The sequence below is a fragment of the Lepidochelys olivacea genome (assembly GCF_965140295.1).
Source record: "Lepidochelys olivacea isolate rLepOli2 genome assembly, chromosome: 2".
NCBI classification, from domain to species: domain Eukaryota; kingdom Metazoa; phylum Chordata; order Testudines; family Cheloniidae; genus Lepidochelys; species Lepidochelys olivacea.
The window spans coordinates 194,420,726-194,440,656 of record NC_140412.1 but is presented as its reverse complement, the minus strand read 5'-3'; the positions used below and the strand labels follow the sequence as shown (position 1 = coordinate 194,440,656).

The 19,931-nt window shown below is 39.7% G+C and overlaps 1 protein-coding gene across 3 annotated transcripts in view; it reads left to right on the top strand.

Moving 5' to 3' along the window:
• ANO10 (anoctamin 10) overlaps positions 1 to 19,931 on the top strand; it is a 255,793-nt gene that overhangs the window by 67,130 nt on the left and 168,732 nt on the right. For all 3 annotated transcript variants that reach the window (XM_084618258.1, XM_084618259.1, XM_084618260.1), the window contains exons 10-11: positions 1,867 to 2,058; positions 4,681 to 4,809. In XM_084618258.1, coding sequence (XP_084474384.1) covers positions 1,867 to 2,058; positions 4,681 to 4,809 — 321 coding nt within the window. The remainder of the gene's footprint in view (positions 1 to 1,866; positions 2,059 to 4,680; positions 4,810 to 19,931) is intronic.

The following is a 19,931-nucleotide window of genomic DNA, read 5'->3' as shown; positions in this document are numbered from 1 at the left end:
GCTCTCCCGCTGACATAGTGCTGTCCACACTGGCACTTATGTTGGTGTAACGTATGCCCTGAGTGACACAAGTTATGCCTACATAAACTGTCTTGTAGACATAGCCACAATGTGGATGGGGTGAGGGAGCAGCTCCAGGAGTAGCCTGCAGTAATCAAGGGGAGGAGCTGAAAGGAAAACTTTGCTCACTGCCTGCAGCACTGTTTGGGTGATTGTGACAACAGGGGCAAATGTGTTACTGTCACTCTAGTTGAGTGACACTTGACACTTAAACAAGCGGGAAGTAAAATTCAGAGTTTATGTAAAATATTTCTGTGGGTATATCTCAGGGTTTTTAAAGGTTAGCTCCCCTGGGGTCTAATCTGTAAATTAAATAGCTTATCAGACACAGCTATGCTATGCTGCTTAACAGTGATCTTGACTGGGGAATGTAGCTGAAGTGGCCCCTTCTCCCATATCCATGAGCTGATTTTGAGCTTGTAGGCTTCTACTGCCTCTTTGTGTTTTGCTGGTGAAAGTACATTAGATACTAGAGAGACTAGCCAGCTTGACAGCTCAGCTTCCAGCAGACTGACTGAAAAGAGGCATGCTACTGATACAGAGCCAAAAATGGCTTGCTTTCTTTTTTCATGATCCTCACTAATTATTTAAAATATTCTCTAATCTTTATTTTTTCCCCTCTCAAAATGAAATATGCTAAACGTGTCTCTCTTTGAGGGAACACTGCATAGCAAAAAATAGTTAAAATGGAAGAATCCATTTGATGGCTTTTCATGGTCAGAAAGGAAACATAACTGTTCTCTTACGCAATGGACACTTTTTCTTAAAAGGTATTATAGTATTTTGTAATGTTAGATGATTTTTTCTTAAATAGGAATTAAAAATATTTTATAAAAGCATTTTATTAATTGACTATGAAATTTGTCACAATAAAAGGGTTGATTAGCTATCCAAAGTGTTGGTTTAAAGGTTAGATGATAGGTATTTTGCAGATGTGCTCAGGACACACTTTTTGCATGCATTTGGTATTCTGTTCAGTTGCCAGAACTGCTGCTGCCTTGCCATGCTATTGTTTCAGTGTCCTCTCAAGCAGGCCGCAGGCTACTAACTTTGCCTTTTGATTTTAATATGGCGTAGCTCAGAAGAACAAGAAAAAGTTTACATGTACATCAGCCTACAGTTGCTTTTGTTTATCATTCACGCTGGCAGTCTGAAATGATAACACTTTTCTTAGAGGGACAAGGTTGGTAAGGTAATATTTCTTATTGGACCAACTTCTGGTGGGGAAAGATACAAGCTTTTGAACTTACATAGAGGTCTTCTTTTCTCTTTTACTAGCAGAAGTTGGTCCAGTAAAAGACATTACGTAACCCACCTTTGTCTCTCTAATATCCTGGGATCAACACTGTTACAACAACAATACAAACAGCTTGTTGCACAGCTCTTTGAAGGTTGTCATCTTAGTTTAAAGTCATGGCAACATCTTACCTACACTGTGGTTTGTCTGTAGTTACTCCCTCACTGAGATACTGCAAAGATTGAATATCTAAACCTGTTTGTAGGATTAGTTCATGTTTTTTAATGTTTTATACCAATAATAAAGGTATTTATTGGTAATATTGTAGAAAGTCCTTTTGACTAAAAGAACACTCTTGCCCCCATCGTAAACAGGATTGGAATAATTAACTCCAGATTAGACCAAAGTTAAGTAATTTAGAGGATGAGTGCTTTGGGGTCCCCTGCCACTCCTTCCTAAACAATTGAGTGGGGCTGGGAGGAAAACATGTGGTTACCATATTGTTGATTCTGCTGTTCATCATATATTTAGAAAGGATAAAATGTGCTTATTTTGTCTCTGTTTTTCAGGGCACCTTTGATGATTACTTGGAGTTGTTCTTACAGTTTGGCTACGTGAGTCTTTTCTCATGTGTGTATCCTTTAGCAGCTGTCTTCGCAGTGCTAAACAACATCACAGAGATGTATTCTGATGCCTTAAAAATGTGCAGGGTCTTCAAACGTCCATTTTCACAACCCACAGCAAATATTGGAGTTTGGCAGGTAACCTGGTTTTCACTTTTCTCTGTTTGCCCTTGTATGTTACCATAAACTTAGGCTGCTTGTTGCTCCATCAATTGATGTTAGAGTGTACTTGAGACACCTCTCCTCTTCAATGCCTTAGGACATTACCCATTTCTAGCAGGATTGTAGGGTTTTCAACTATCTGCCATTCTGAGTTGTCTTCCTTAATCCCATCTTCCTTTGGGTTTTTTGGACTGCATATATTGCTTTCATATTGCAGTTGCAAGAGACAGCAGCTTCTTTTTAAGACTGCAGTATCCCATGCAAGTAATAAGATGTTAGTGAGTGTGAAATAGATTGCGGGTGGTGTCAAGTGGGTGGTCTGTGTTAGACCCAGTTTTATTTAACATCTTTATATGGAAGGGGGGACAAAGAGCACAACAATTAAATTAGTATATTATTTTAAATTGGGAGGTGTTGATAATATTGTGAGGGGGGAAATACAAAATGACAGAAATTAGATAGACGAATAGGAAACAACAAAGGAGATTAATCTTGAAAAAATACACAAATCATTTTGAGAAAAAATCATTAGAAATGCACACAGATATTCACTGGGATGGAGTTATATTTGAAGCACTATATTGCTAGATAACACTAAGCGTGATGCTGGACAGCAACTGCACATGGTATACATTTACAGTATGCCTTTTGGGCTGACCACAAAGAAGTAGCCACAACCAGCTAATATTTTAAAACCTTATTGTCTCTGTATGTACTAGGTGTTTAGTGGTCTTTGAAAATGTTTATATTAACTAACATGTTTTAATTTACTTTAAATCACAGTTCCTTTCTGCAGTGTAGATGATCTCTTAGAGAAGTCTTATTGAATTTAATAGTTTTTTTTTACACTCTTTTTATATTATTCTTTTCAGTGAATTGTGGGAATGTGTTTAGTTTTATGAATATAGGAAAGTAAATTCAGGGCTTTTAGTATTTAATTTTGTATATGAGGTGCAGTAGTAAGGTGTTAGATTAGATAGAGGGTATTCTGTGTAAAGAACCATTTGAATTATTGTATTGGCCAAGCTGAGTCAATGATTTATTGTCATAGTGAATGTTGTTTCTGCTGATTCATCATGGCAGACACTACATTTTGCCAGTCTCCTTTACTCATAGGAAAATTTCTCATTTATAGGTCAGATTTTCAAAGGTATGCACAATATTGCAGTTATATTATCATGCACCTATTTTATGCATGCTTTTTAGATTATGAGCTCCTCAGTGCAGGATTCATCTTTCTTGAAAGTGTAGAAAGTTCCTAGCACATGTATGCTACTGTAAATAAAAAATAACATTCACATCCATTTATGTCCGTGTAAATCAGCTGCCTGTGAACATGCACCTAACAAGTCAGTCACCTTGCTGGCGTGCACATGTAAATGCTTGATGTACAGATGAAAGCATAAAATTCTGTGTATTTACGTTTGAAAACATGGCTCATTTTATTCCAACAAGTTTTGGCTGGCAGAACGAGTTGTTTAAAAATCTTATTCTGAATTTCCCTGGAGTTTTCATATACTTAATATTCCAATACTTAATATTGAAGATGCAGTCAAAACCTCAGCACAGGACACCAGAAAATTTCTTTTTAAAGTCAGATTTAAATGCTAAAATACCCCTGATGAAAACTTCGCTCTTTGACACTGATTACGTCGGAGGTGGCTTTCCCTTAGGAACACACTGTACACCAGTCAGTCGGGCGGCTGGTCTGTAGGAGTATGTGCCACTGTTTCCATGCTCATGTTCTGGGTTAGATGGAAGTACTAAAGATAGGGATGCCATTTGAGTTAATTCTGATTTTCAGGGAGATGATTTCATATCCTGCAAATCTAGCTTGTGAGATGTAAATGGTCCCAAAACAACTTTCAGGGCCTATGAAATGTTCATCATATTGTGACGAACAGTGCTTGAATTTTCCCCAGCAAACACAAAGAAGAGCCAACCATAGCTGTAGAGCAGTGGTTCTTAACCTTTTACTGCAGCCTGCACCCCTTTGGTTCTCAAAATATGTTCTCACACCCCTTATCAAAAATCAAAATATGTTCTCGCACCCCTTATCAAAAATCATTGAAGTAGGTCAGTTCTTTAAAACTTGATATATTTTTTTGTTTGTGTATTACAGTAATTGTTAAAAAATGTATAATGTTAATAAATACATAGGTTTGATGAAACAAAGTAGTTGTATTTACGTGCCTGTGCTTAATTTGTGTTTTCGATGATTTACCTTCTAAACAAATCTGGCATGTCTCGCACCCCCAGAAAGGGCATCTTGCACTCCCAGGGCGTGTGTGCACCCCAGGTTAAGAACCACTGCTGTAGAGGTACGGTTTGGAGGGTGCTAATGATGGGTTTTGTGATGGTGTAAGCCTTGTTGTGGACCCTGCTTATGCATTTAAGAGGAGATGTTGACAGGTTCCTGATAGAATCTGTTCAACTTTTCATCCGGTAGAAGTGTAATGCAAAAGAAAAAGGAGGGTAAAAATGTTGGGTGTGTCAGAACTTGTACATGTGGGAGAAACCTTGTCCCAAGAGGAGCAAGAGGACTGGAGGAAGTAGACATATTGATACTAATTATATTCTATTTTTGTTTTATTTCAGTTGGCTTTTGAAACTATGAGTGTTATATCAGTAGTTACTAACTGTGCACTGATTGGACTGTCTCCACAAGTAAATGCACTTTTTCCAGATTCAAAAACAGATCTTATTTTGATTGTGGTATTGGCGGAGGTAAGTATGAGATTTAAATATCTACATGTTTTTAGTAGCAAATGGCATTTACATCACTTGGAATTTCTAATATCTCATTTGTCATATCTTTTTCTTTCATTTACCAGGAAATGGAAATTCTAGCATCAGAATGGGTTTTTCATTGTTTTACTCTTAGATTAAATTTTTATTCTTGGTGCTTTCATCTACTATGGATGTTGCACCTATGCTCTGCCACATAGTCTGAAATATTATGTGTATGTTGCATTATATATTTCAAGAAGGATTTAATAGTACTAACACAAGAATAAACTTAGTGTAGACATACCCTAATTGAGCTATATTAGGTCAACTTGCAGCCACCTCAGTAATTACTGATGTGGTGCATGTTCACACTACCCTCCTTGGGTCGGTGGACTGTGTCCTCACCAGGAACGCTTGCACTGACCTAAAAGGGGCAGTGTGGGGAGCTGACAGCCCGGTTTCTCAGCTCCGCTGGCAGCTCCCTGCCAGGAGTCTGGCTTCCGCACAGGCCCCTGGGCTCTCGCCAGGCTGCCTCCCCCATCCTCTCCCCATTCCCCGCCGAGAGTGGAGGGAAGCCACCTGGGGCTTCTCGCCCCCTGCCCCTGTTCCCTGCGTGGAGCAGCGGAAAGCCTTGCAGCCTTGTCAAATTCACTGCTCACTGAGCTGTGAAATTGACAAGGCTGCCCTGCTTGGTGGGAGGTTGGGGAGAAAGGGCTGCCTCGGGCTTCTCACCCCAGCTGGAAGCTGGGTCCGAAGCCGCCCAGCTCTCCAGAGGAGTGGGGGCAGCAGGGCTCTAACTGTCCAGCTTTCTTGTCACTTTCATGGCTCCTGCCATGAAAGTGACAAGGCAGCTGATGTAAGGGATGCATCGCCTGAACTACATGGACATAAGCCTTGCGCTTCTTGTGGAGGTGCAGTTGTTATGTTGGTGAAGTAGGGCATTACATCGGCAGGAGGAAGGCTGTCGTGTAGTCACTGACATAATTAGGTCAACATAACTGCTTTACGTAGATGTAACTGTGTAGTGTAGACCAGCCCTTAGTGTATTTTATTCCTTGGGGTCAGATGCTCTCATACTGGGGTTTGTGGCCTCAACAGATCAATAAAGACTTTTTATGGGGTCTACAGATTGTGTAAATCCATTTTTATTGAGGAAAATCCAGACAAATTATCCAAAAATGTTATAAAAGATGTAAATCAGGTATATAATGTATATAAGATGTAAATTATGACAGAGGGTGAGAAAAATTAAAAGGAGTAAGTGAAAGGGAAAGATTTGAAAAGAAATGGTCACTTGATATTGAGGCTGGAGAGAGAGAGAGGAATGTTCCATATAGCAAAAGACTGGAGAGGAAAAGTGTCCCACCCTAGAATTGGCCAGATTGTGTAAAAGGCAAGAGTGCAGGCTGATGTTGGATGAGCAAATAGTGGGAAGGGGAGTAGGAAGACACTGAGGGCTGGTCTACACTACTGCTTAAGTTGTTGTAAATTACATCTCTCAGGGGTGTGAAGAACAGACATCCTCCTGAGCAAAGCAAGTTATATCGACCAAAGCGCTATCCACGCTGGTGCTATTTGATGGGAGATGCTCTCCAGCTGACATAACTTCCACTTCTCGTGGAGGTGGAGTAATTATGCTAATGGGAGAGCGCTGTTGTAGCGTTGTAGTGTAGACTTGCCCTAAGATTGGAAAGTTTATTCCCAGAGGGAAGAAAGCCATTCAGGAAAGGACAGATCAACTGTTTTAAGAGAAAATGTTATTTCTTCTTGCTTTTCATATACAAATGTAAATTTTGGTTCTGTGCTGTTAAGTTTATAATGGAGTAATTGTACTTGTAAATTGATTTTAGCGTTTGTTTGTTTTAGACTTAATTATTAATACAAACAAAGATGTTGGAATAATGCATGTAAATAAAATTATTACCATATAGTGCAATCTTTTTATACTTAATTAACATTGAAATCATTCTATAGAACTGGCTAGTCATGATTTGTTTCCCTGAACTGGCTAGCCATGATTAGACATGGTCACTTAGGATTTGAGAAGGTTAAAGTGTGCTTATTTTTTACTTTGTTGTGTAACATATAGCATTCTTTATCATTGTAAGACTATTGATTTATGTTCTCAATTTGTTACAAATTGAGAAAATAGGATCTTTGACTTTGATAACAGGGAATATCTAATTTTGAAAGTGCTTTTGGACATTGCATGATTGTGGTTGGACCCTTACAAACAGAGGAGAATGAAAACCATTATACTTGTTTTTTGTTTTTTAGGATTTTTTAAAAATCAGGATGTACTATTTAAAAGCTTGTCAGAAACTGTATGTTTTTAAAATTAATGTTGAAAGTATCACTGCAAACTGGTTCCATGGTTCCCTTAGATTTACATTGCATTACTAGAAATTGTCTGAGAAATACAATAAGAAAATCACAAAATTAAAAACCTTTTTCAGAAGTTAAGAATGTACTTTTTCTTAAGTTTTAAACAAAGCATAGTAAACCAACTCATGATTGTTTATGTGGATTTTTGTTAGTTATGTCAACTCCAGCTCCCACCACAAAAGAGCGAAAGGAAAAAAATGTTAAAAATGATGTTTAAAAACTTTTTTTAATGTTTCCAGTCTCCCAAAACACATTTTTTGGTAGTCCATTTTTTTTTGAAAAAACTTAAATTTTATATGTTTTGAACTCTACAGCCTTCTGAGTCCAAAGTTATCAATATCAATCAGGCAATGGTAGAGTGGACATAATCTTGCAAACTTTCTATAATACAAGTTATTGAGAAATGTTATATGAAGACAGTGGAGTTGAAAGAAAGCTTGTTCTCCAGCTGGTATAAAATATTTGTGGCACAAAGATGTGTATATTGGTAAATTAATTTTTTTAAAAATTGTATTGAAACAGACACACATCATGGGCTTACTTTTCATTTACATAAGACAATTTACACTGCTCTGGCAATGTAACTTTCTTCATAATTGAAAAGAAATGCACCAGACTGAACCGGTTGTAATTAGCAGTTATGTTGTGACATGTCTGCTCATTGACTGCAAGAGAGAGAGAAAGGGAGAGAGACTGACTGAGTCTTCTGCCAAATACTCCTGAACCCAGGGGAAAATTTCTTGGGCTGGGAATAAGGAGACTATGAGATCCTATCTCACCTTTGTTGTAAGTTTATATTCCCATATACCTTATCATCACTGTTCCCTCTAAGCTGTGTGCATGTGCGCGTGCACACAGATCCTAAACCCCGCGCACACAGCAAAACACCGCACGCACAAAAATTTGCACAGAAGCACAACAGTTTGCACAGAAGAAATTTTTTGCGCACACGACCTGTCGAAAATTTGCACAGAAGAAATTTTTTGCACACACAGCCTGTAAAAAATTAGAGGGAACATTGCTTATCATCCTTATTATTGACTAAATCCATGAACTCTTTCTAAAAAGCAGTCAAGGACTAGCACCCATCAAATTCACACTCTAGCAGAAAATCTTAATAGGGACCTCAGCAACATTAAGGCAGAAAAATGTCCCCAATGTGTCAGATGTGCCTATCTGTTGTTAAAAAAGAATCTGAGGTCATTGTGTTAAAGTTTTGCGCTAGAGTGATTGATAAAGTTGGAGTATATATTGCTCTTTCCATCTCCAACAGACGCTAAGTGAAAGCCTAATGGCATTTGGAGTGTTATTACCACTGCGGCGGGCAATATGAAAGGAGTGCAAGAGACTTCTCCCTTAATTTGTTATTTCTGTGCTTTTCAGATTTTGAGTTGTCCTGACTCAACCTTAACTGTCACTAAACAAAGTTTTTGTATATGTTGTAAATGAGAATCTGGCTAAACAGTTCTACCTTTCTTTGATAAAATCAAATTTAATTAAAAACTAAAGAAATTGTACTTTTTGGTTAGAGCCAAGCAACCAGAAAATACATCTTTCTTATTTTCCCCAAAAGGTGTTTTTATTTTAGTAGAATAACAAATATTCTTGAAATTGAACTCATTTGTTTATATAGTAACATCTGACAGTATTCAATACTAAAGGCAGAGTTGCATGACGCCATTGTAAGCATTCTGTACCAAACCCTTATATACTTATGAAAAGAAAAAGAGTGTTTTACATTAAAAACCACTAACTATGCCGCTTTCTGCTGTTTCTATGGGAACAAACATGGTATCAGCAAAATCAGAGTAAAGGAATTAAAATATCCAACGTTTCCAAAGTGTTGAAACTGTGATTTTAAAGCAGCTGACCCATTTTCATCAATCCAACATCTGCTTCCATGGCAACATGGTTTGAACTAGCAGTCAGCAGCAGAATTATTGAAAGTCTTTCTTTTCTTTCACTTGTGGATAGATGCTGAATGAGTGCTGCAAGTGCACTTTTCAAACAAATGATTAAAAGTAAATACCTTCAAGCAGGATAAAATCAGCCATCCCCTAACACATCTTTAAAACAGTTACTTGCCATAATAACTGTAGTTCTCTGGGCAAGGTGGGTGAGGTAATATCTTTTATTTAACCAACTTCTGTTGATGAAAGAGACAAGCTTTTGAGCTTACACAGAGCTCTTCTTCAGGTCTCAGAAAGGTATTCCGAGTGTCACAGCTACATCCAAGGTGGAGTGCCCATATCACATATCCACACTCTTTGGGGAAATGTGCCCTGGGTGTGAAAGCCTGGAAATTTCTAGCCTGCAAATGCCCATTGGGTCCAAGTGCATAGCCATCTTCTCCTTTTGTGCAGAAACCCACAAATACAAAAGGGGACTGGACTCAAACTCCCTCTTGTTTCTTACATTAATGTGGTAATACCTGAGAAGTGACTCTGAAGAAGTTTGGTAAGTGGGTGGGGTTTGTGGATTCATAGGAACAATCATCTTGAAGAACTGTAGTTACTATGTTAGGTAACATTTGTCTTTCTTTGAAAATTGCCCATATGGATTTCCACTGTTGATCACTAGTCTAGGAGGTGTGAAGAGTGTTAGTTGAAAACTGATTGCAGTACTACTTTCCCCCCCCCCCAAGAAGGAGCCAAATGGAGGAATTATGGTTGCATAAAGGTGTGTATACAACTCCAAGTAGCATCCTTGAATAATTCATTAATGAAGATGCTGTGAAGCCATGCTGTGAAGTCTACCTTAGACCGAAAGAAATGTGCCCTAATCTCTACAGACAGGTGAACATCTGCCAGGCTGAAGCAGACAAATGTTAGGAATCCATTTAGGCAGCTTTTGTGTGGAAGATGGACCCATCTTTGATCTTATCTCTGGATCACAAAAACTCCAGGGATTTGTGGATTGGATTAGCCATATTAGTAATAATGAATAGTATGACATCTATAAGTATGAAGCCTGACCTTCCAAGTTTATGAATGTGGTTTGGGAAAAAATGGAGACACCTAATGGTTTGTCTTAAGATGAACATTAGAGATCACCATAGATAGGAATTTGGGATGAGACTGCAGGACTATCTTACCATATCCTTATAGAATGTGGTATAAAGGATCAGGTATCAGGAACTAGATCTCACTAATTTCTAGGCTGACATAGTTATAAGGAATGCCATCTTCACATGGTATAATGGTGAGATGGTATAATACTAAGGGTCCAACCATAGCCCCAGTAAACTTCATAAAATCCACTTTAGATCTGTGATGAGGTGGGTCATACATTGGAAAATATATGAAGTTACCCTTTTAGACATTGTTTCTCTAGGGGAAACAAACTGAAAATCCATTGACCAGAGGTTGAAAAGCAGTAATGTTAGCTAGTTAATAAGGCTCAAAATTAACCTTTTAACTGTTTTAAGTGCTGCAGATAATCAAAGGGATTGAGAACCATCTTAGATATACTCCTTTCTGAGTTTTCCAGATGGAGTCACTTCCATTTCATGCAGCAGATCTTCCTTATCAGAGGCCTCCTTAGTTTACAGTAAAGGCTTTGAACTTCTGCAGAACACAGCAGATCCAGTGCCCACAACAATCCAGAAGCAAAACTGTAAACCTGAGAGACTTTGGTGTAGGTGAAGAATCACAACCCAATTCTAACAATAGATGGTAGACTTTGAACTTGGAGTTGTGGTTTCCAGTATTGGTTCTAGTATGCTAGAGAACCAAGATTGATGAGTATATGGGGTTATCAGCAGGATCTTGACTACATCCTATTGCGCTTTCTGGATACCCCAATCAAAGAGATGTTGGGTCCTGTCAACCTCTAGGTAAAACAGTTTGAGGTAGCTTGATGCATAGTGACATCATCATCAAAATGTTTTTTCTTCATTTGCTGTTGAAAAAAAATGAATCCTTACAGATTTTGTGCCAAATTTCAGCTCCATGTGATTTTTAAATTACCAAGATATTAGCCCTTTAAAAACATGGGTTTATAAAGAAAGCCAGAGGTGGATCCATAAGTACAATGGTAATAATAATCCTTTAATTGCCTATATTGTAGGGAAATTCCAAGGGAGAAACAACTGTGTCCCTTACTGACATGACCAATCCTGGATGTTTCCTTCTGTGCCTTGTGGTCCACCTCAGTGGTCATAGTGGCATCCATGGGCTGCCTGTTGCCAGCAGTTCTCAAGACCCCCTATCTCCTGCTGAGGAGATCATTGAGGGAGATACTGTCCTGCTCCATCACTTCCTCCTCAACAGCCCCAACCTCAGTAGGAGTTTGTTGAGGAACATGAGACTAGAGTAGATAAGGAGATGACAACACAAACTAACATTTCATCATTGTCATGAGATAAGACTGTAATGCCTCCCCCATCTTCTATAACTGATGTTTTCAAGCAGTTTCAGGAGCTGATGAAATATATTGCTGATTCATTACAAATTCTGATAGAGGAGGTCCAGGATTTCAACATAAACTTTTGGACATTCTACAGACTCTGTTTGAGTGACTGCCAGTGAATGAAGCCTGACTGGATTCTTTCAAGAACATATGGCAAACTCATTTCACTACACCGTCTACTTGCAAACAGGCTGATAAGAAGTAGTACGTCCTGATAAAAAAATCTGTATTTTTTGTTCTCCCACCCTCCATCAAATTCTTTAGTTTTGGAGGCTGTCAATGAGCATGGCAGACATCATCATATGTAGTCTACACCTTCCACTAAAGACCAAAAGTGACTGAACCTATTTGGTCATAAGAGCTACTCTTCAGCGACCCTGCAATTTTGGATCACAATAACCAAGCCCTAATTGCAAAGTATAACAACACAATTATGATAAATTCAACAATTGAACAGCTTTCTGTGGAACAGTGTGAGCAGTTCAAGGCCATCTTAACTGCAGGTCAGCTCTTAGCAAGAACTTTATTGTAAGCCTCCCAAGATGCAGCCAACACTGTGTCCCCCCTTCCATCTGTACTGCTGTACGCCATCTGTACTGCATAAAGCTTCTTGGCTACAGCTGTTTGGCTTTCCTATGGAGGTCTAAAATGCCATAAAATACCTTCTTTTCTATGAATTTACTCTCTTCTCTTAGTCCGTGGACAAATTTCTCCATACCTTGAAAGATTCCAGGGCTGCACTCAGTCCCTTGACATATACATGCCTGCAAACAAAAGAAAATTTAGCAGGTCACAAATGGTGTAGAGATCCCACCTGGTTCAGTTCTCCAATTACCACAGGCCTTCTGACCTCCTAAAAGAGGCCGAGATATCACAAGAACAGACTGCCTATGGCAACTGCTATCATCCATCCATCCATCCATCCATCCTCTTTGTCCAAATGTCAACTTTGACAATTTGGTTCAATGTCTGGAGCATCCCTTCTGCAGGAAGCTTCATCTGTACCATTCCACCCACTTCCCTCCCTTTGGACTCTCTCTCTCTCTCTCCCCCATTTTCAGCCTGCATGGGATCTGATTACATCTGATAAATGGGTTTTGGAGGCATAACATCGGATTACTCCATTCCTTTACCTCCATCCCTCCTCCCCACTGTTTTCAGGGATACACCTCATGAACACTTGCTGAGACAGAAAGTCATCTCTCTTGTATGTATGGGGGGGCCATAGAAACAGTTCCAGTCTAGCCCGGGGGAAGGGATTCCATTCCAAGTATTTTCTGGTCCCCAAAAAGGATGTGGGATGGGAACCGATATTAGATCTCAGATTCCTAAACACCTTTGTGAAATCATGGAAATTCAGGATGTGATTCTAGCAGCTATAATTTCATCATTGGCATCTGTGGATTGGTTTGCAGCCCTCTATCTTCAGGACACGTATTTTCATGTCTCAATTCACCCACACACCAGAGGTTTCTTCGTTTTACAGTCAGCCAGGATCACTTCTAGCATTGAGTGCTTCCCTTCAGCCTCTCCTCTGCCCCAGAGGATCATGCCTCAAAGATTATGCCAGTGGTAGCCACCAACCTACGTTGACATGGAGTAATCACTGACAGATAGACTTCATAGGAGCCCCTCTGGGTGCTATAACAGCCAGAGCTTACCTTCCTGTGGACAGATTTATGACTCTAACAGACCTCATTTCCACGGTTCAAATAAGCCCCCAGATGTTGGGAAAAAGTTGTCTTCAACTGCTAGGACATCTGGCGCCTTGTACTTTTGTAAGATAACATGCCAGGTTACATCTTTGCTGCTTCTAAGGATGGCTCAGAATAGTTTATATCCCAAACAAGCACAGTCTAGATAAGGCAGTGTCTGTCCCTTGCTGAGTACTAGAATTGGTAGAAAGACCCTTACAGAGTCTGCGCAGGAGTCCCTTTCACCCAACCTCCCCCTACCATTACTACAAATTGGCTATATCCTGCCTGGGATGGGGAGTGCATGTAGTGGGACACACCATTCAGGGCAGATGTTCTGTCCAAGAGTGCTTTATGCACATCAACCTCCTGGAACTGAGAGCAGTTAGGAATGGCTACATCCACTTCCTTTAGTTAAGCAGGGTCAAATCCATCAAAGTCATGACAGACAATGTAGCTTGCTTATTATACATCAGTTGTTGGGTGGGGTGAGATCTCTCTCTCTTTGAGCCAAAGAAATGAATCTATGGAACTGGTGTAGCCAGTCACATCCTCATTTCAACCTCTTACCTTCCAGGCATACAAAACACCACAGTTGATGATCTCTGACCTGGGGGTTTCCAGAAGTGGACCACGTTGCCACCAGTTATTTTTGAGAGGAAGACTGGGTCCTTCAGATTAAGGAACAGTGGAGAAATTACTTTGAAAGGTTTGTGAACGAAGATAATCCAGAAGAACCATGCCGTCTGAATAAAACCAAACGTGGGTCTGGTAGCACCTGTCTTAGAATAAGTTGTTGCAGAAGTATTGAGTAATATGAAAAATTAGAAAACTCTCAGCCTCTATGGCATACCAGCAGAGGAATGGAGGTGCTTGGCTTAATATATTGACACAACTATTTAATTTCATCATGAGGTCTGGGAAGATAACTGATGCCTTGAGAAAAAGCACATTAGTACCAATATTTAAGAGAAAAGGAGCCATACAAGACTATGGTAATTACCACAGCATTAAACTCATGACCAACATACTGAAGATATGGGAGAAAGTAATGAATAAAACTACAGAGAGAAGTAAAGGTCAGTGACCGTCAGTTTATATTTGTGTTAGCATCCATTGTTGACTTGCCTATCTTTGCTTGTGAAAAAAAAAATAGAGAAAAGAGGAAACCCCTACACGTAGTATTTATCGATTTTGAGAAGGCATATAACCATTTTCTGAGAGAAGTCATTGGGTAGTGTATGAGAATGAAACTGATATTTGAAGACTACATCAGACTCATCCTGGACGTGTACTGGGGTGCTGTTACCACAGTTAGGAGGCCATGTGGAGAAATGGAACAGTTTCTAGTAGGAGTTGGAGCACACCAAGGCTTGGCACTAAAGCCCTTTTTGTTCACGTGGATTCTTGATGCACTCACAGAAGACATCCAGAAAGTGGCATCCTGGTGTATGTTTTTCGCATGTCATGTAGCGCTTGTGGGGGAGAGCAAAGAGAAAATGGAAGAAGATTTAGAGAGAGAGAGAGAGAGAGAGGGATATACATGAAAGAAATGGTATGAAATAAAACTAATCTGTAGATTTGATGGTGCTTTGCAGGAATACAAGCAGATTGTAAGTATGAAGGGCCAGCTACTACTAAAGGTACAGAAGTTCAAATACCTAGGTTCGATAGTGCAGGATGATAGTGAGCTCAGTGATGAACATATAGGCAGAACAGGAAAGGCATGGGCTAAATGGAGAGAAGTGAGCAGAGTGATCTGCTGTAGGAGAATGCCTATTAAATTGAAAAGTAAGATCTACAAGATAGTAATTAGGTCTTTACTTTTGTATGGCTCTGAATGCTGGGCACTGAGAAAGAGACAGGAGCAGATCTTGAATACAATAGGAATGAAGATGTTAAGATGGACCATGTTCAGAACAAATGAATTAGGGGAAGTGTGAAGGTGGTTCCAATTATAGAAGAGACAGGGGGATCCAGGCTTAGATTGTTTGGGGATGTGAAAATAAGATCAGAAGAATATATAGGAAACAGGATGTTAAAGTTGGAAGTGGAGGGTAAGAGAAGGGTTGGAAGACCCAAAACTAGAGAGATGGATGTCATACAAAAGGATTTGATTAGCTGCAGAGTTTCTAAGGCACTACTTCAAGACAGACTGGAATGGAGAAGGAGGACTCAAAGAGCTGACCCCTACAGGTGGGCTAAAGCTAGAAGAGGACGAGATGGAGGACTGGCCTCTCCTCATTCTCTCTAGGACGGAGATGGAGGACTGGCCTCTCTGATGAAGGGCTTTCTCTGTGCATACCCTCTCACACCATTGACCCTGAGAGTGTTGAACAAGATAAAACAAGACAAAGTCAGAATCATTTTAGTTGTACCAAGCTGGCTGTGACAGGTCTGGTACCCTTATCTGTTCTGCCTTGCTTTCTGTCCAGTGTTGAGAATTCCTTCCATTCCCCATATGCTGTCTCAGGACTCCACTCAAACTCTTCATCCCAACCTGGGAATTCTTTGACTAAAGGGTTGGCTCTTTGATGTGTCTCAAGAATAGAAACTTCCTGTTTGGCATAAGTACAACAGGCATTGTTAAACAGCAGAACAGTATCTACATAAAATGCTTTCCTTCAAAAATGGAAGAGAATTCACCATTAGCGTAAATGGTAACAGTTTTTGCTTGTTCACTCTTCTCTTTCCACTGTTTTCAATTACCTGCTAGAATTTTTTTTTTAAAAAGTTGGGTTTTTCTGTGAGTTCTATCAAGGTTTACACTTGGTGGCTATCACAGTTTTTCATTCATCTGTAGAGGGATTCTCAGTATTTGCCAACCAATGACAACAAGATTCATCAAGGGGTTGATGGTTCTGTTCTCATAGATTAGACAGCCTGCCCCTGTGTGGGTTTTAAGACTAATCTTTAACTGCTTTATGAAGCCTCTTTTTGAATCTGTTCTTTACTGCACTTCTCTATGAAGATGGCTTTCTTGGTGGCCATCATCTCTGCCTGAAGAGTCAGAGAAATGGTGACTTTAATGGTAGATCATCCCTTTACAGTATTTTTCAAGGGCAAAGTTTCATTACAACCACACCCTAAATTTCTACCTAAAGTATCTTCTGAATTTTATGCTATGTATTATAACCAGGTTATTCATCTTCTGTTTTTTTTTTCTCCCAAAGCCACACCAGAACAGGGAGGAAGCTGCCTTCCATATCTTGGATATCAGTCTTTGAACCAAACCATTTACAAAAGTCTCCCAGACTTTGTTTCATTTGTGGACATATCCTAAGGGTCCGCATCTCTACTCAAAGACTCTCAAGATGGATCTCAGGGTGTATTATCTCTTGTTATGAGGCTGCCTACATTCAATCCCTTTTAAGAGTACTAGCCCATTCTACTAGGTCCTAGTCTACTTCTGTGGCATTATTGAAAAATGTTCCGGTTTTTAAAATTTGCAGAGCTACAACCTGGGTGTCAATATACTTTTCCAAACACTATGCTGTGGTTCATGCTTCCAGGTTAGGTGCCGCGGTTGGCAATACAGTTCAGTCTTCAGTGTTAGATCTGACCCTGAAGCTCCCTCCTTCTTCTTGGGTTATTGCTTGGGAGTCATCTGAAGTGGACCAGCAAAATGGACACTTTTTGAAGAAGAAAAAGAGGTTACTTGCTTTGTGGAGTAACTAGAGTATGTCAAGCCGTGTGTCCCTATGGGCGCTCTAGTATCTGTCTTCCTTCCCCTCTGCTTCTCAGTTTTATCTCACAAGACTTCGCAGTAGAGAAGGAAGTGAGGGTGGATTGCCTGTGCGACTCTATATATCATCAGGATGAGGCACAAGGATGTCTATAGCATGTGCACAGGCCAAACGGGCACTGCTACTGAAAATCTCCAGTCACAGGCACATGGGACACATGTATACATGAAGTGGAGCACTAATAGGGGCTCTCATTTTGAAGAATTCCAGTTACTGCAGAAAGTGAGTAACCTCTCCTTTCTATCAAATGTACAAAGGAAAGAAACAGAAAAAACTGAGAACCATAGTAGGCCTTATTCAACACTACTTCAGTTTTACACCTGTGTAATTCCATTGATGTTAATGGTATTACACCAGTGCAAAACTGGAGTAACACAGAGGTGAATAAAGCCCTATATATAGACTATGTCTACACTACTGCGGGATCGACGCTGCTGTGATGGATGCACTGGGGGTCGATTTAGTGTGTCGAGTGTAGACCTGCTAAATTGATGGGAGAGCACTCTCTGGTCAACTCCAGTACTCCACCGGGAACGAGAGAAATAAGGTAAGTCAATGGGAGAGCGTCACCCATCGATCCAGCACTGTGCAGACACTGCAGTAAGTCAACCTAAGCTATGTCGACTCCAGCTACATTATTCACATAGCTGGAGTAGCGTAACTTAGGTTGACTTTCCGTGGTAGAGAAGACATAGCCTAAGTAGAAGCCAAGTTTTTCAGCTGTAAATGTGTATTAACAAGTTGCCACTGTCACTTTTCAGATACAAGAACAACGCTTGTAGCGTATAATTATGGAATTGTACCAGCTTCTTCCTCTCAATATCAGTACAAGTTCTTTCTGTATTATTGCTCTATCTGCTCCCTCATAATTGAGAATCATTGTGACCATTTCTGGAGGGAATTGGGGAGCACCATCCTTTTACAATTTCTTCCCCCAGCATTGGTATCTTAGTATTTGCTTTTCTTGCTGATCCCATTGTTTTCTGTGACATGGGGGGTGGGAGGTCAGTGTACATATTCTCACAATGCAAGGCTCTTGCTTGCCCCCTTCTATGAAGGACCTACTGCCACCCCATAGTTTCTTTTTCTGGTAGTTTCATTTTTCAAACATAGGCAACCCCCTCCCCCCCAACACACACAGTTCTTCAGCCCATCTGAGGCTATAGCTCCCAGGGGATTTTCCCCTTTGCCTCTCTCACCTCCTACTGCTTTAGGGCCTATCGCAGGATTCTCCCATGCTCTGTTAATTGAGCTTTTTCCCCAGAAGGTTCCTACTGCCTTCCCTACCAGGGGATTCTGGCAGCCACTCCTAGGGAATTTCTCCTGCTTCCAGTTCCAAGGCCTCCTAGCTTCTGGCTATCAGTAAGGAGTAGGCAGAGAGAGCTCCATGTCTGCTTTCTCTGATACTCTTGTGACTGCCCAGGAGCCTTCTGGAGCCCAGCTGGAGGTCAGCTGACCAGTTACAGGTGTCTCTTTCCTCTAAAGCTTCAGTGCCACCCTGTGACACTCAGGTTGTATGTTTGTTTATTTGTTTAAATGACATAAAAATGGTTTGGGACTGGGTTTAAATATCTGAAAATGACTAATTTGTCAATTTTCTGACTTAAAAGTAGGAAAGAATTATATATCTGTGCAGTTTGCTGGTTAAATTTGTACCTCATTCTTATTTGTATTAAGCTTAGTTTGATTTGGATTTGACAAGTTAAATATGGAAAATGATCTAAAAGTAGCAGTTATGTGTTTCCACTGTTCATACTTAGTGAAGAAACAATTTTTAGGAAGTTAAAGGTTTGGCTCTTAGTATAGCAGGTATCTGAGTCAAGAAACATCTATGCTTGCAAATGTAATGAAAGTTTTAAAATTTAGGCAGGTAAATAGAAAAATGCAGTTTATGGAAATTGTACAATTATATGGTTCAGTGACATACATATGTAAAATAATTCTACAACATTACTAATTCTGAATGTTAAGGAAGGTTAATCAAAGCCACTGGTGATTTCAATTAACATATTGTTTCTATTTATGAGTTACTTGTAATTCAGTTGCAAATGTCGTTTTCATAAGAAATCAAACTGCAAAGTCCTGTTTTAAAACATAAAATGTGCATGTTTTCAGATACTTTTTGTATGGAACAAAACAAAATATTTAAATGTTCATACCCTGTGCTGGAAAGCTAGACCACTGGTGTTCAGGGTTGTTGGTTTTCCACCCCAGTGGACAATTATGGGCAATAGAAAATATGTCTTACTGATACTAATATTTTCAAACTGAAATGTTGTTGAATACCACTGGCAAACCATGAGTGTTGTGAAATCCTTTGGGATATCTTGCTAACTGAAATACCTCAAAAATAATGTTTTATGAGAAGAATATTTTCCCCTTTATTTCAAATGCCAGTAAAGTAGAAATAAAACTCCTGTCAAGGATATAAGAAACGTGCTAATGTATATGACATTTCTACTTGAAAAGGCAAAAATAGATTTTCTTTACTTTAAAGTGGATAAAAATAAATGTGGTATTTAGGGTTCTTTGTGTGTATGAGACCTACTAGCTTGTGTTTTTCATTTTTAATTCTTGAGTTAGTACGTACGGCTAGATCCTGTGCTCACAGAAGGCAGTGGCAAGGCTCTCATTAACTTTAATGATGCAGATCAGGGCCATAGCAAAGTTACAAGGCACCGCTAGCTAGGAGTAGGGAAGAAATCTCCCCCCCCCCCCCCATTTTTGATTATAGAGACAAATAGTAACTGTGAGGCTGAGGATGGAGGAAAGAACAGAGACCAAGCCGCCTGTGGGTAACATTAAAACTCGAGAAAATTGAACACAGGTAAAAGAAAAACAATCACTTTATATGGAGATTTTATGCAAGGTTGTAACATTGAAA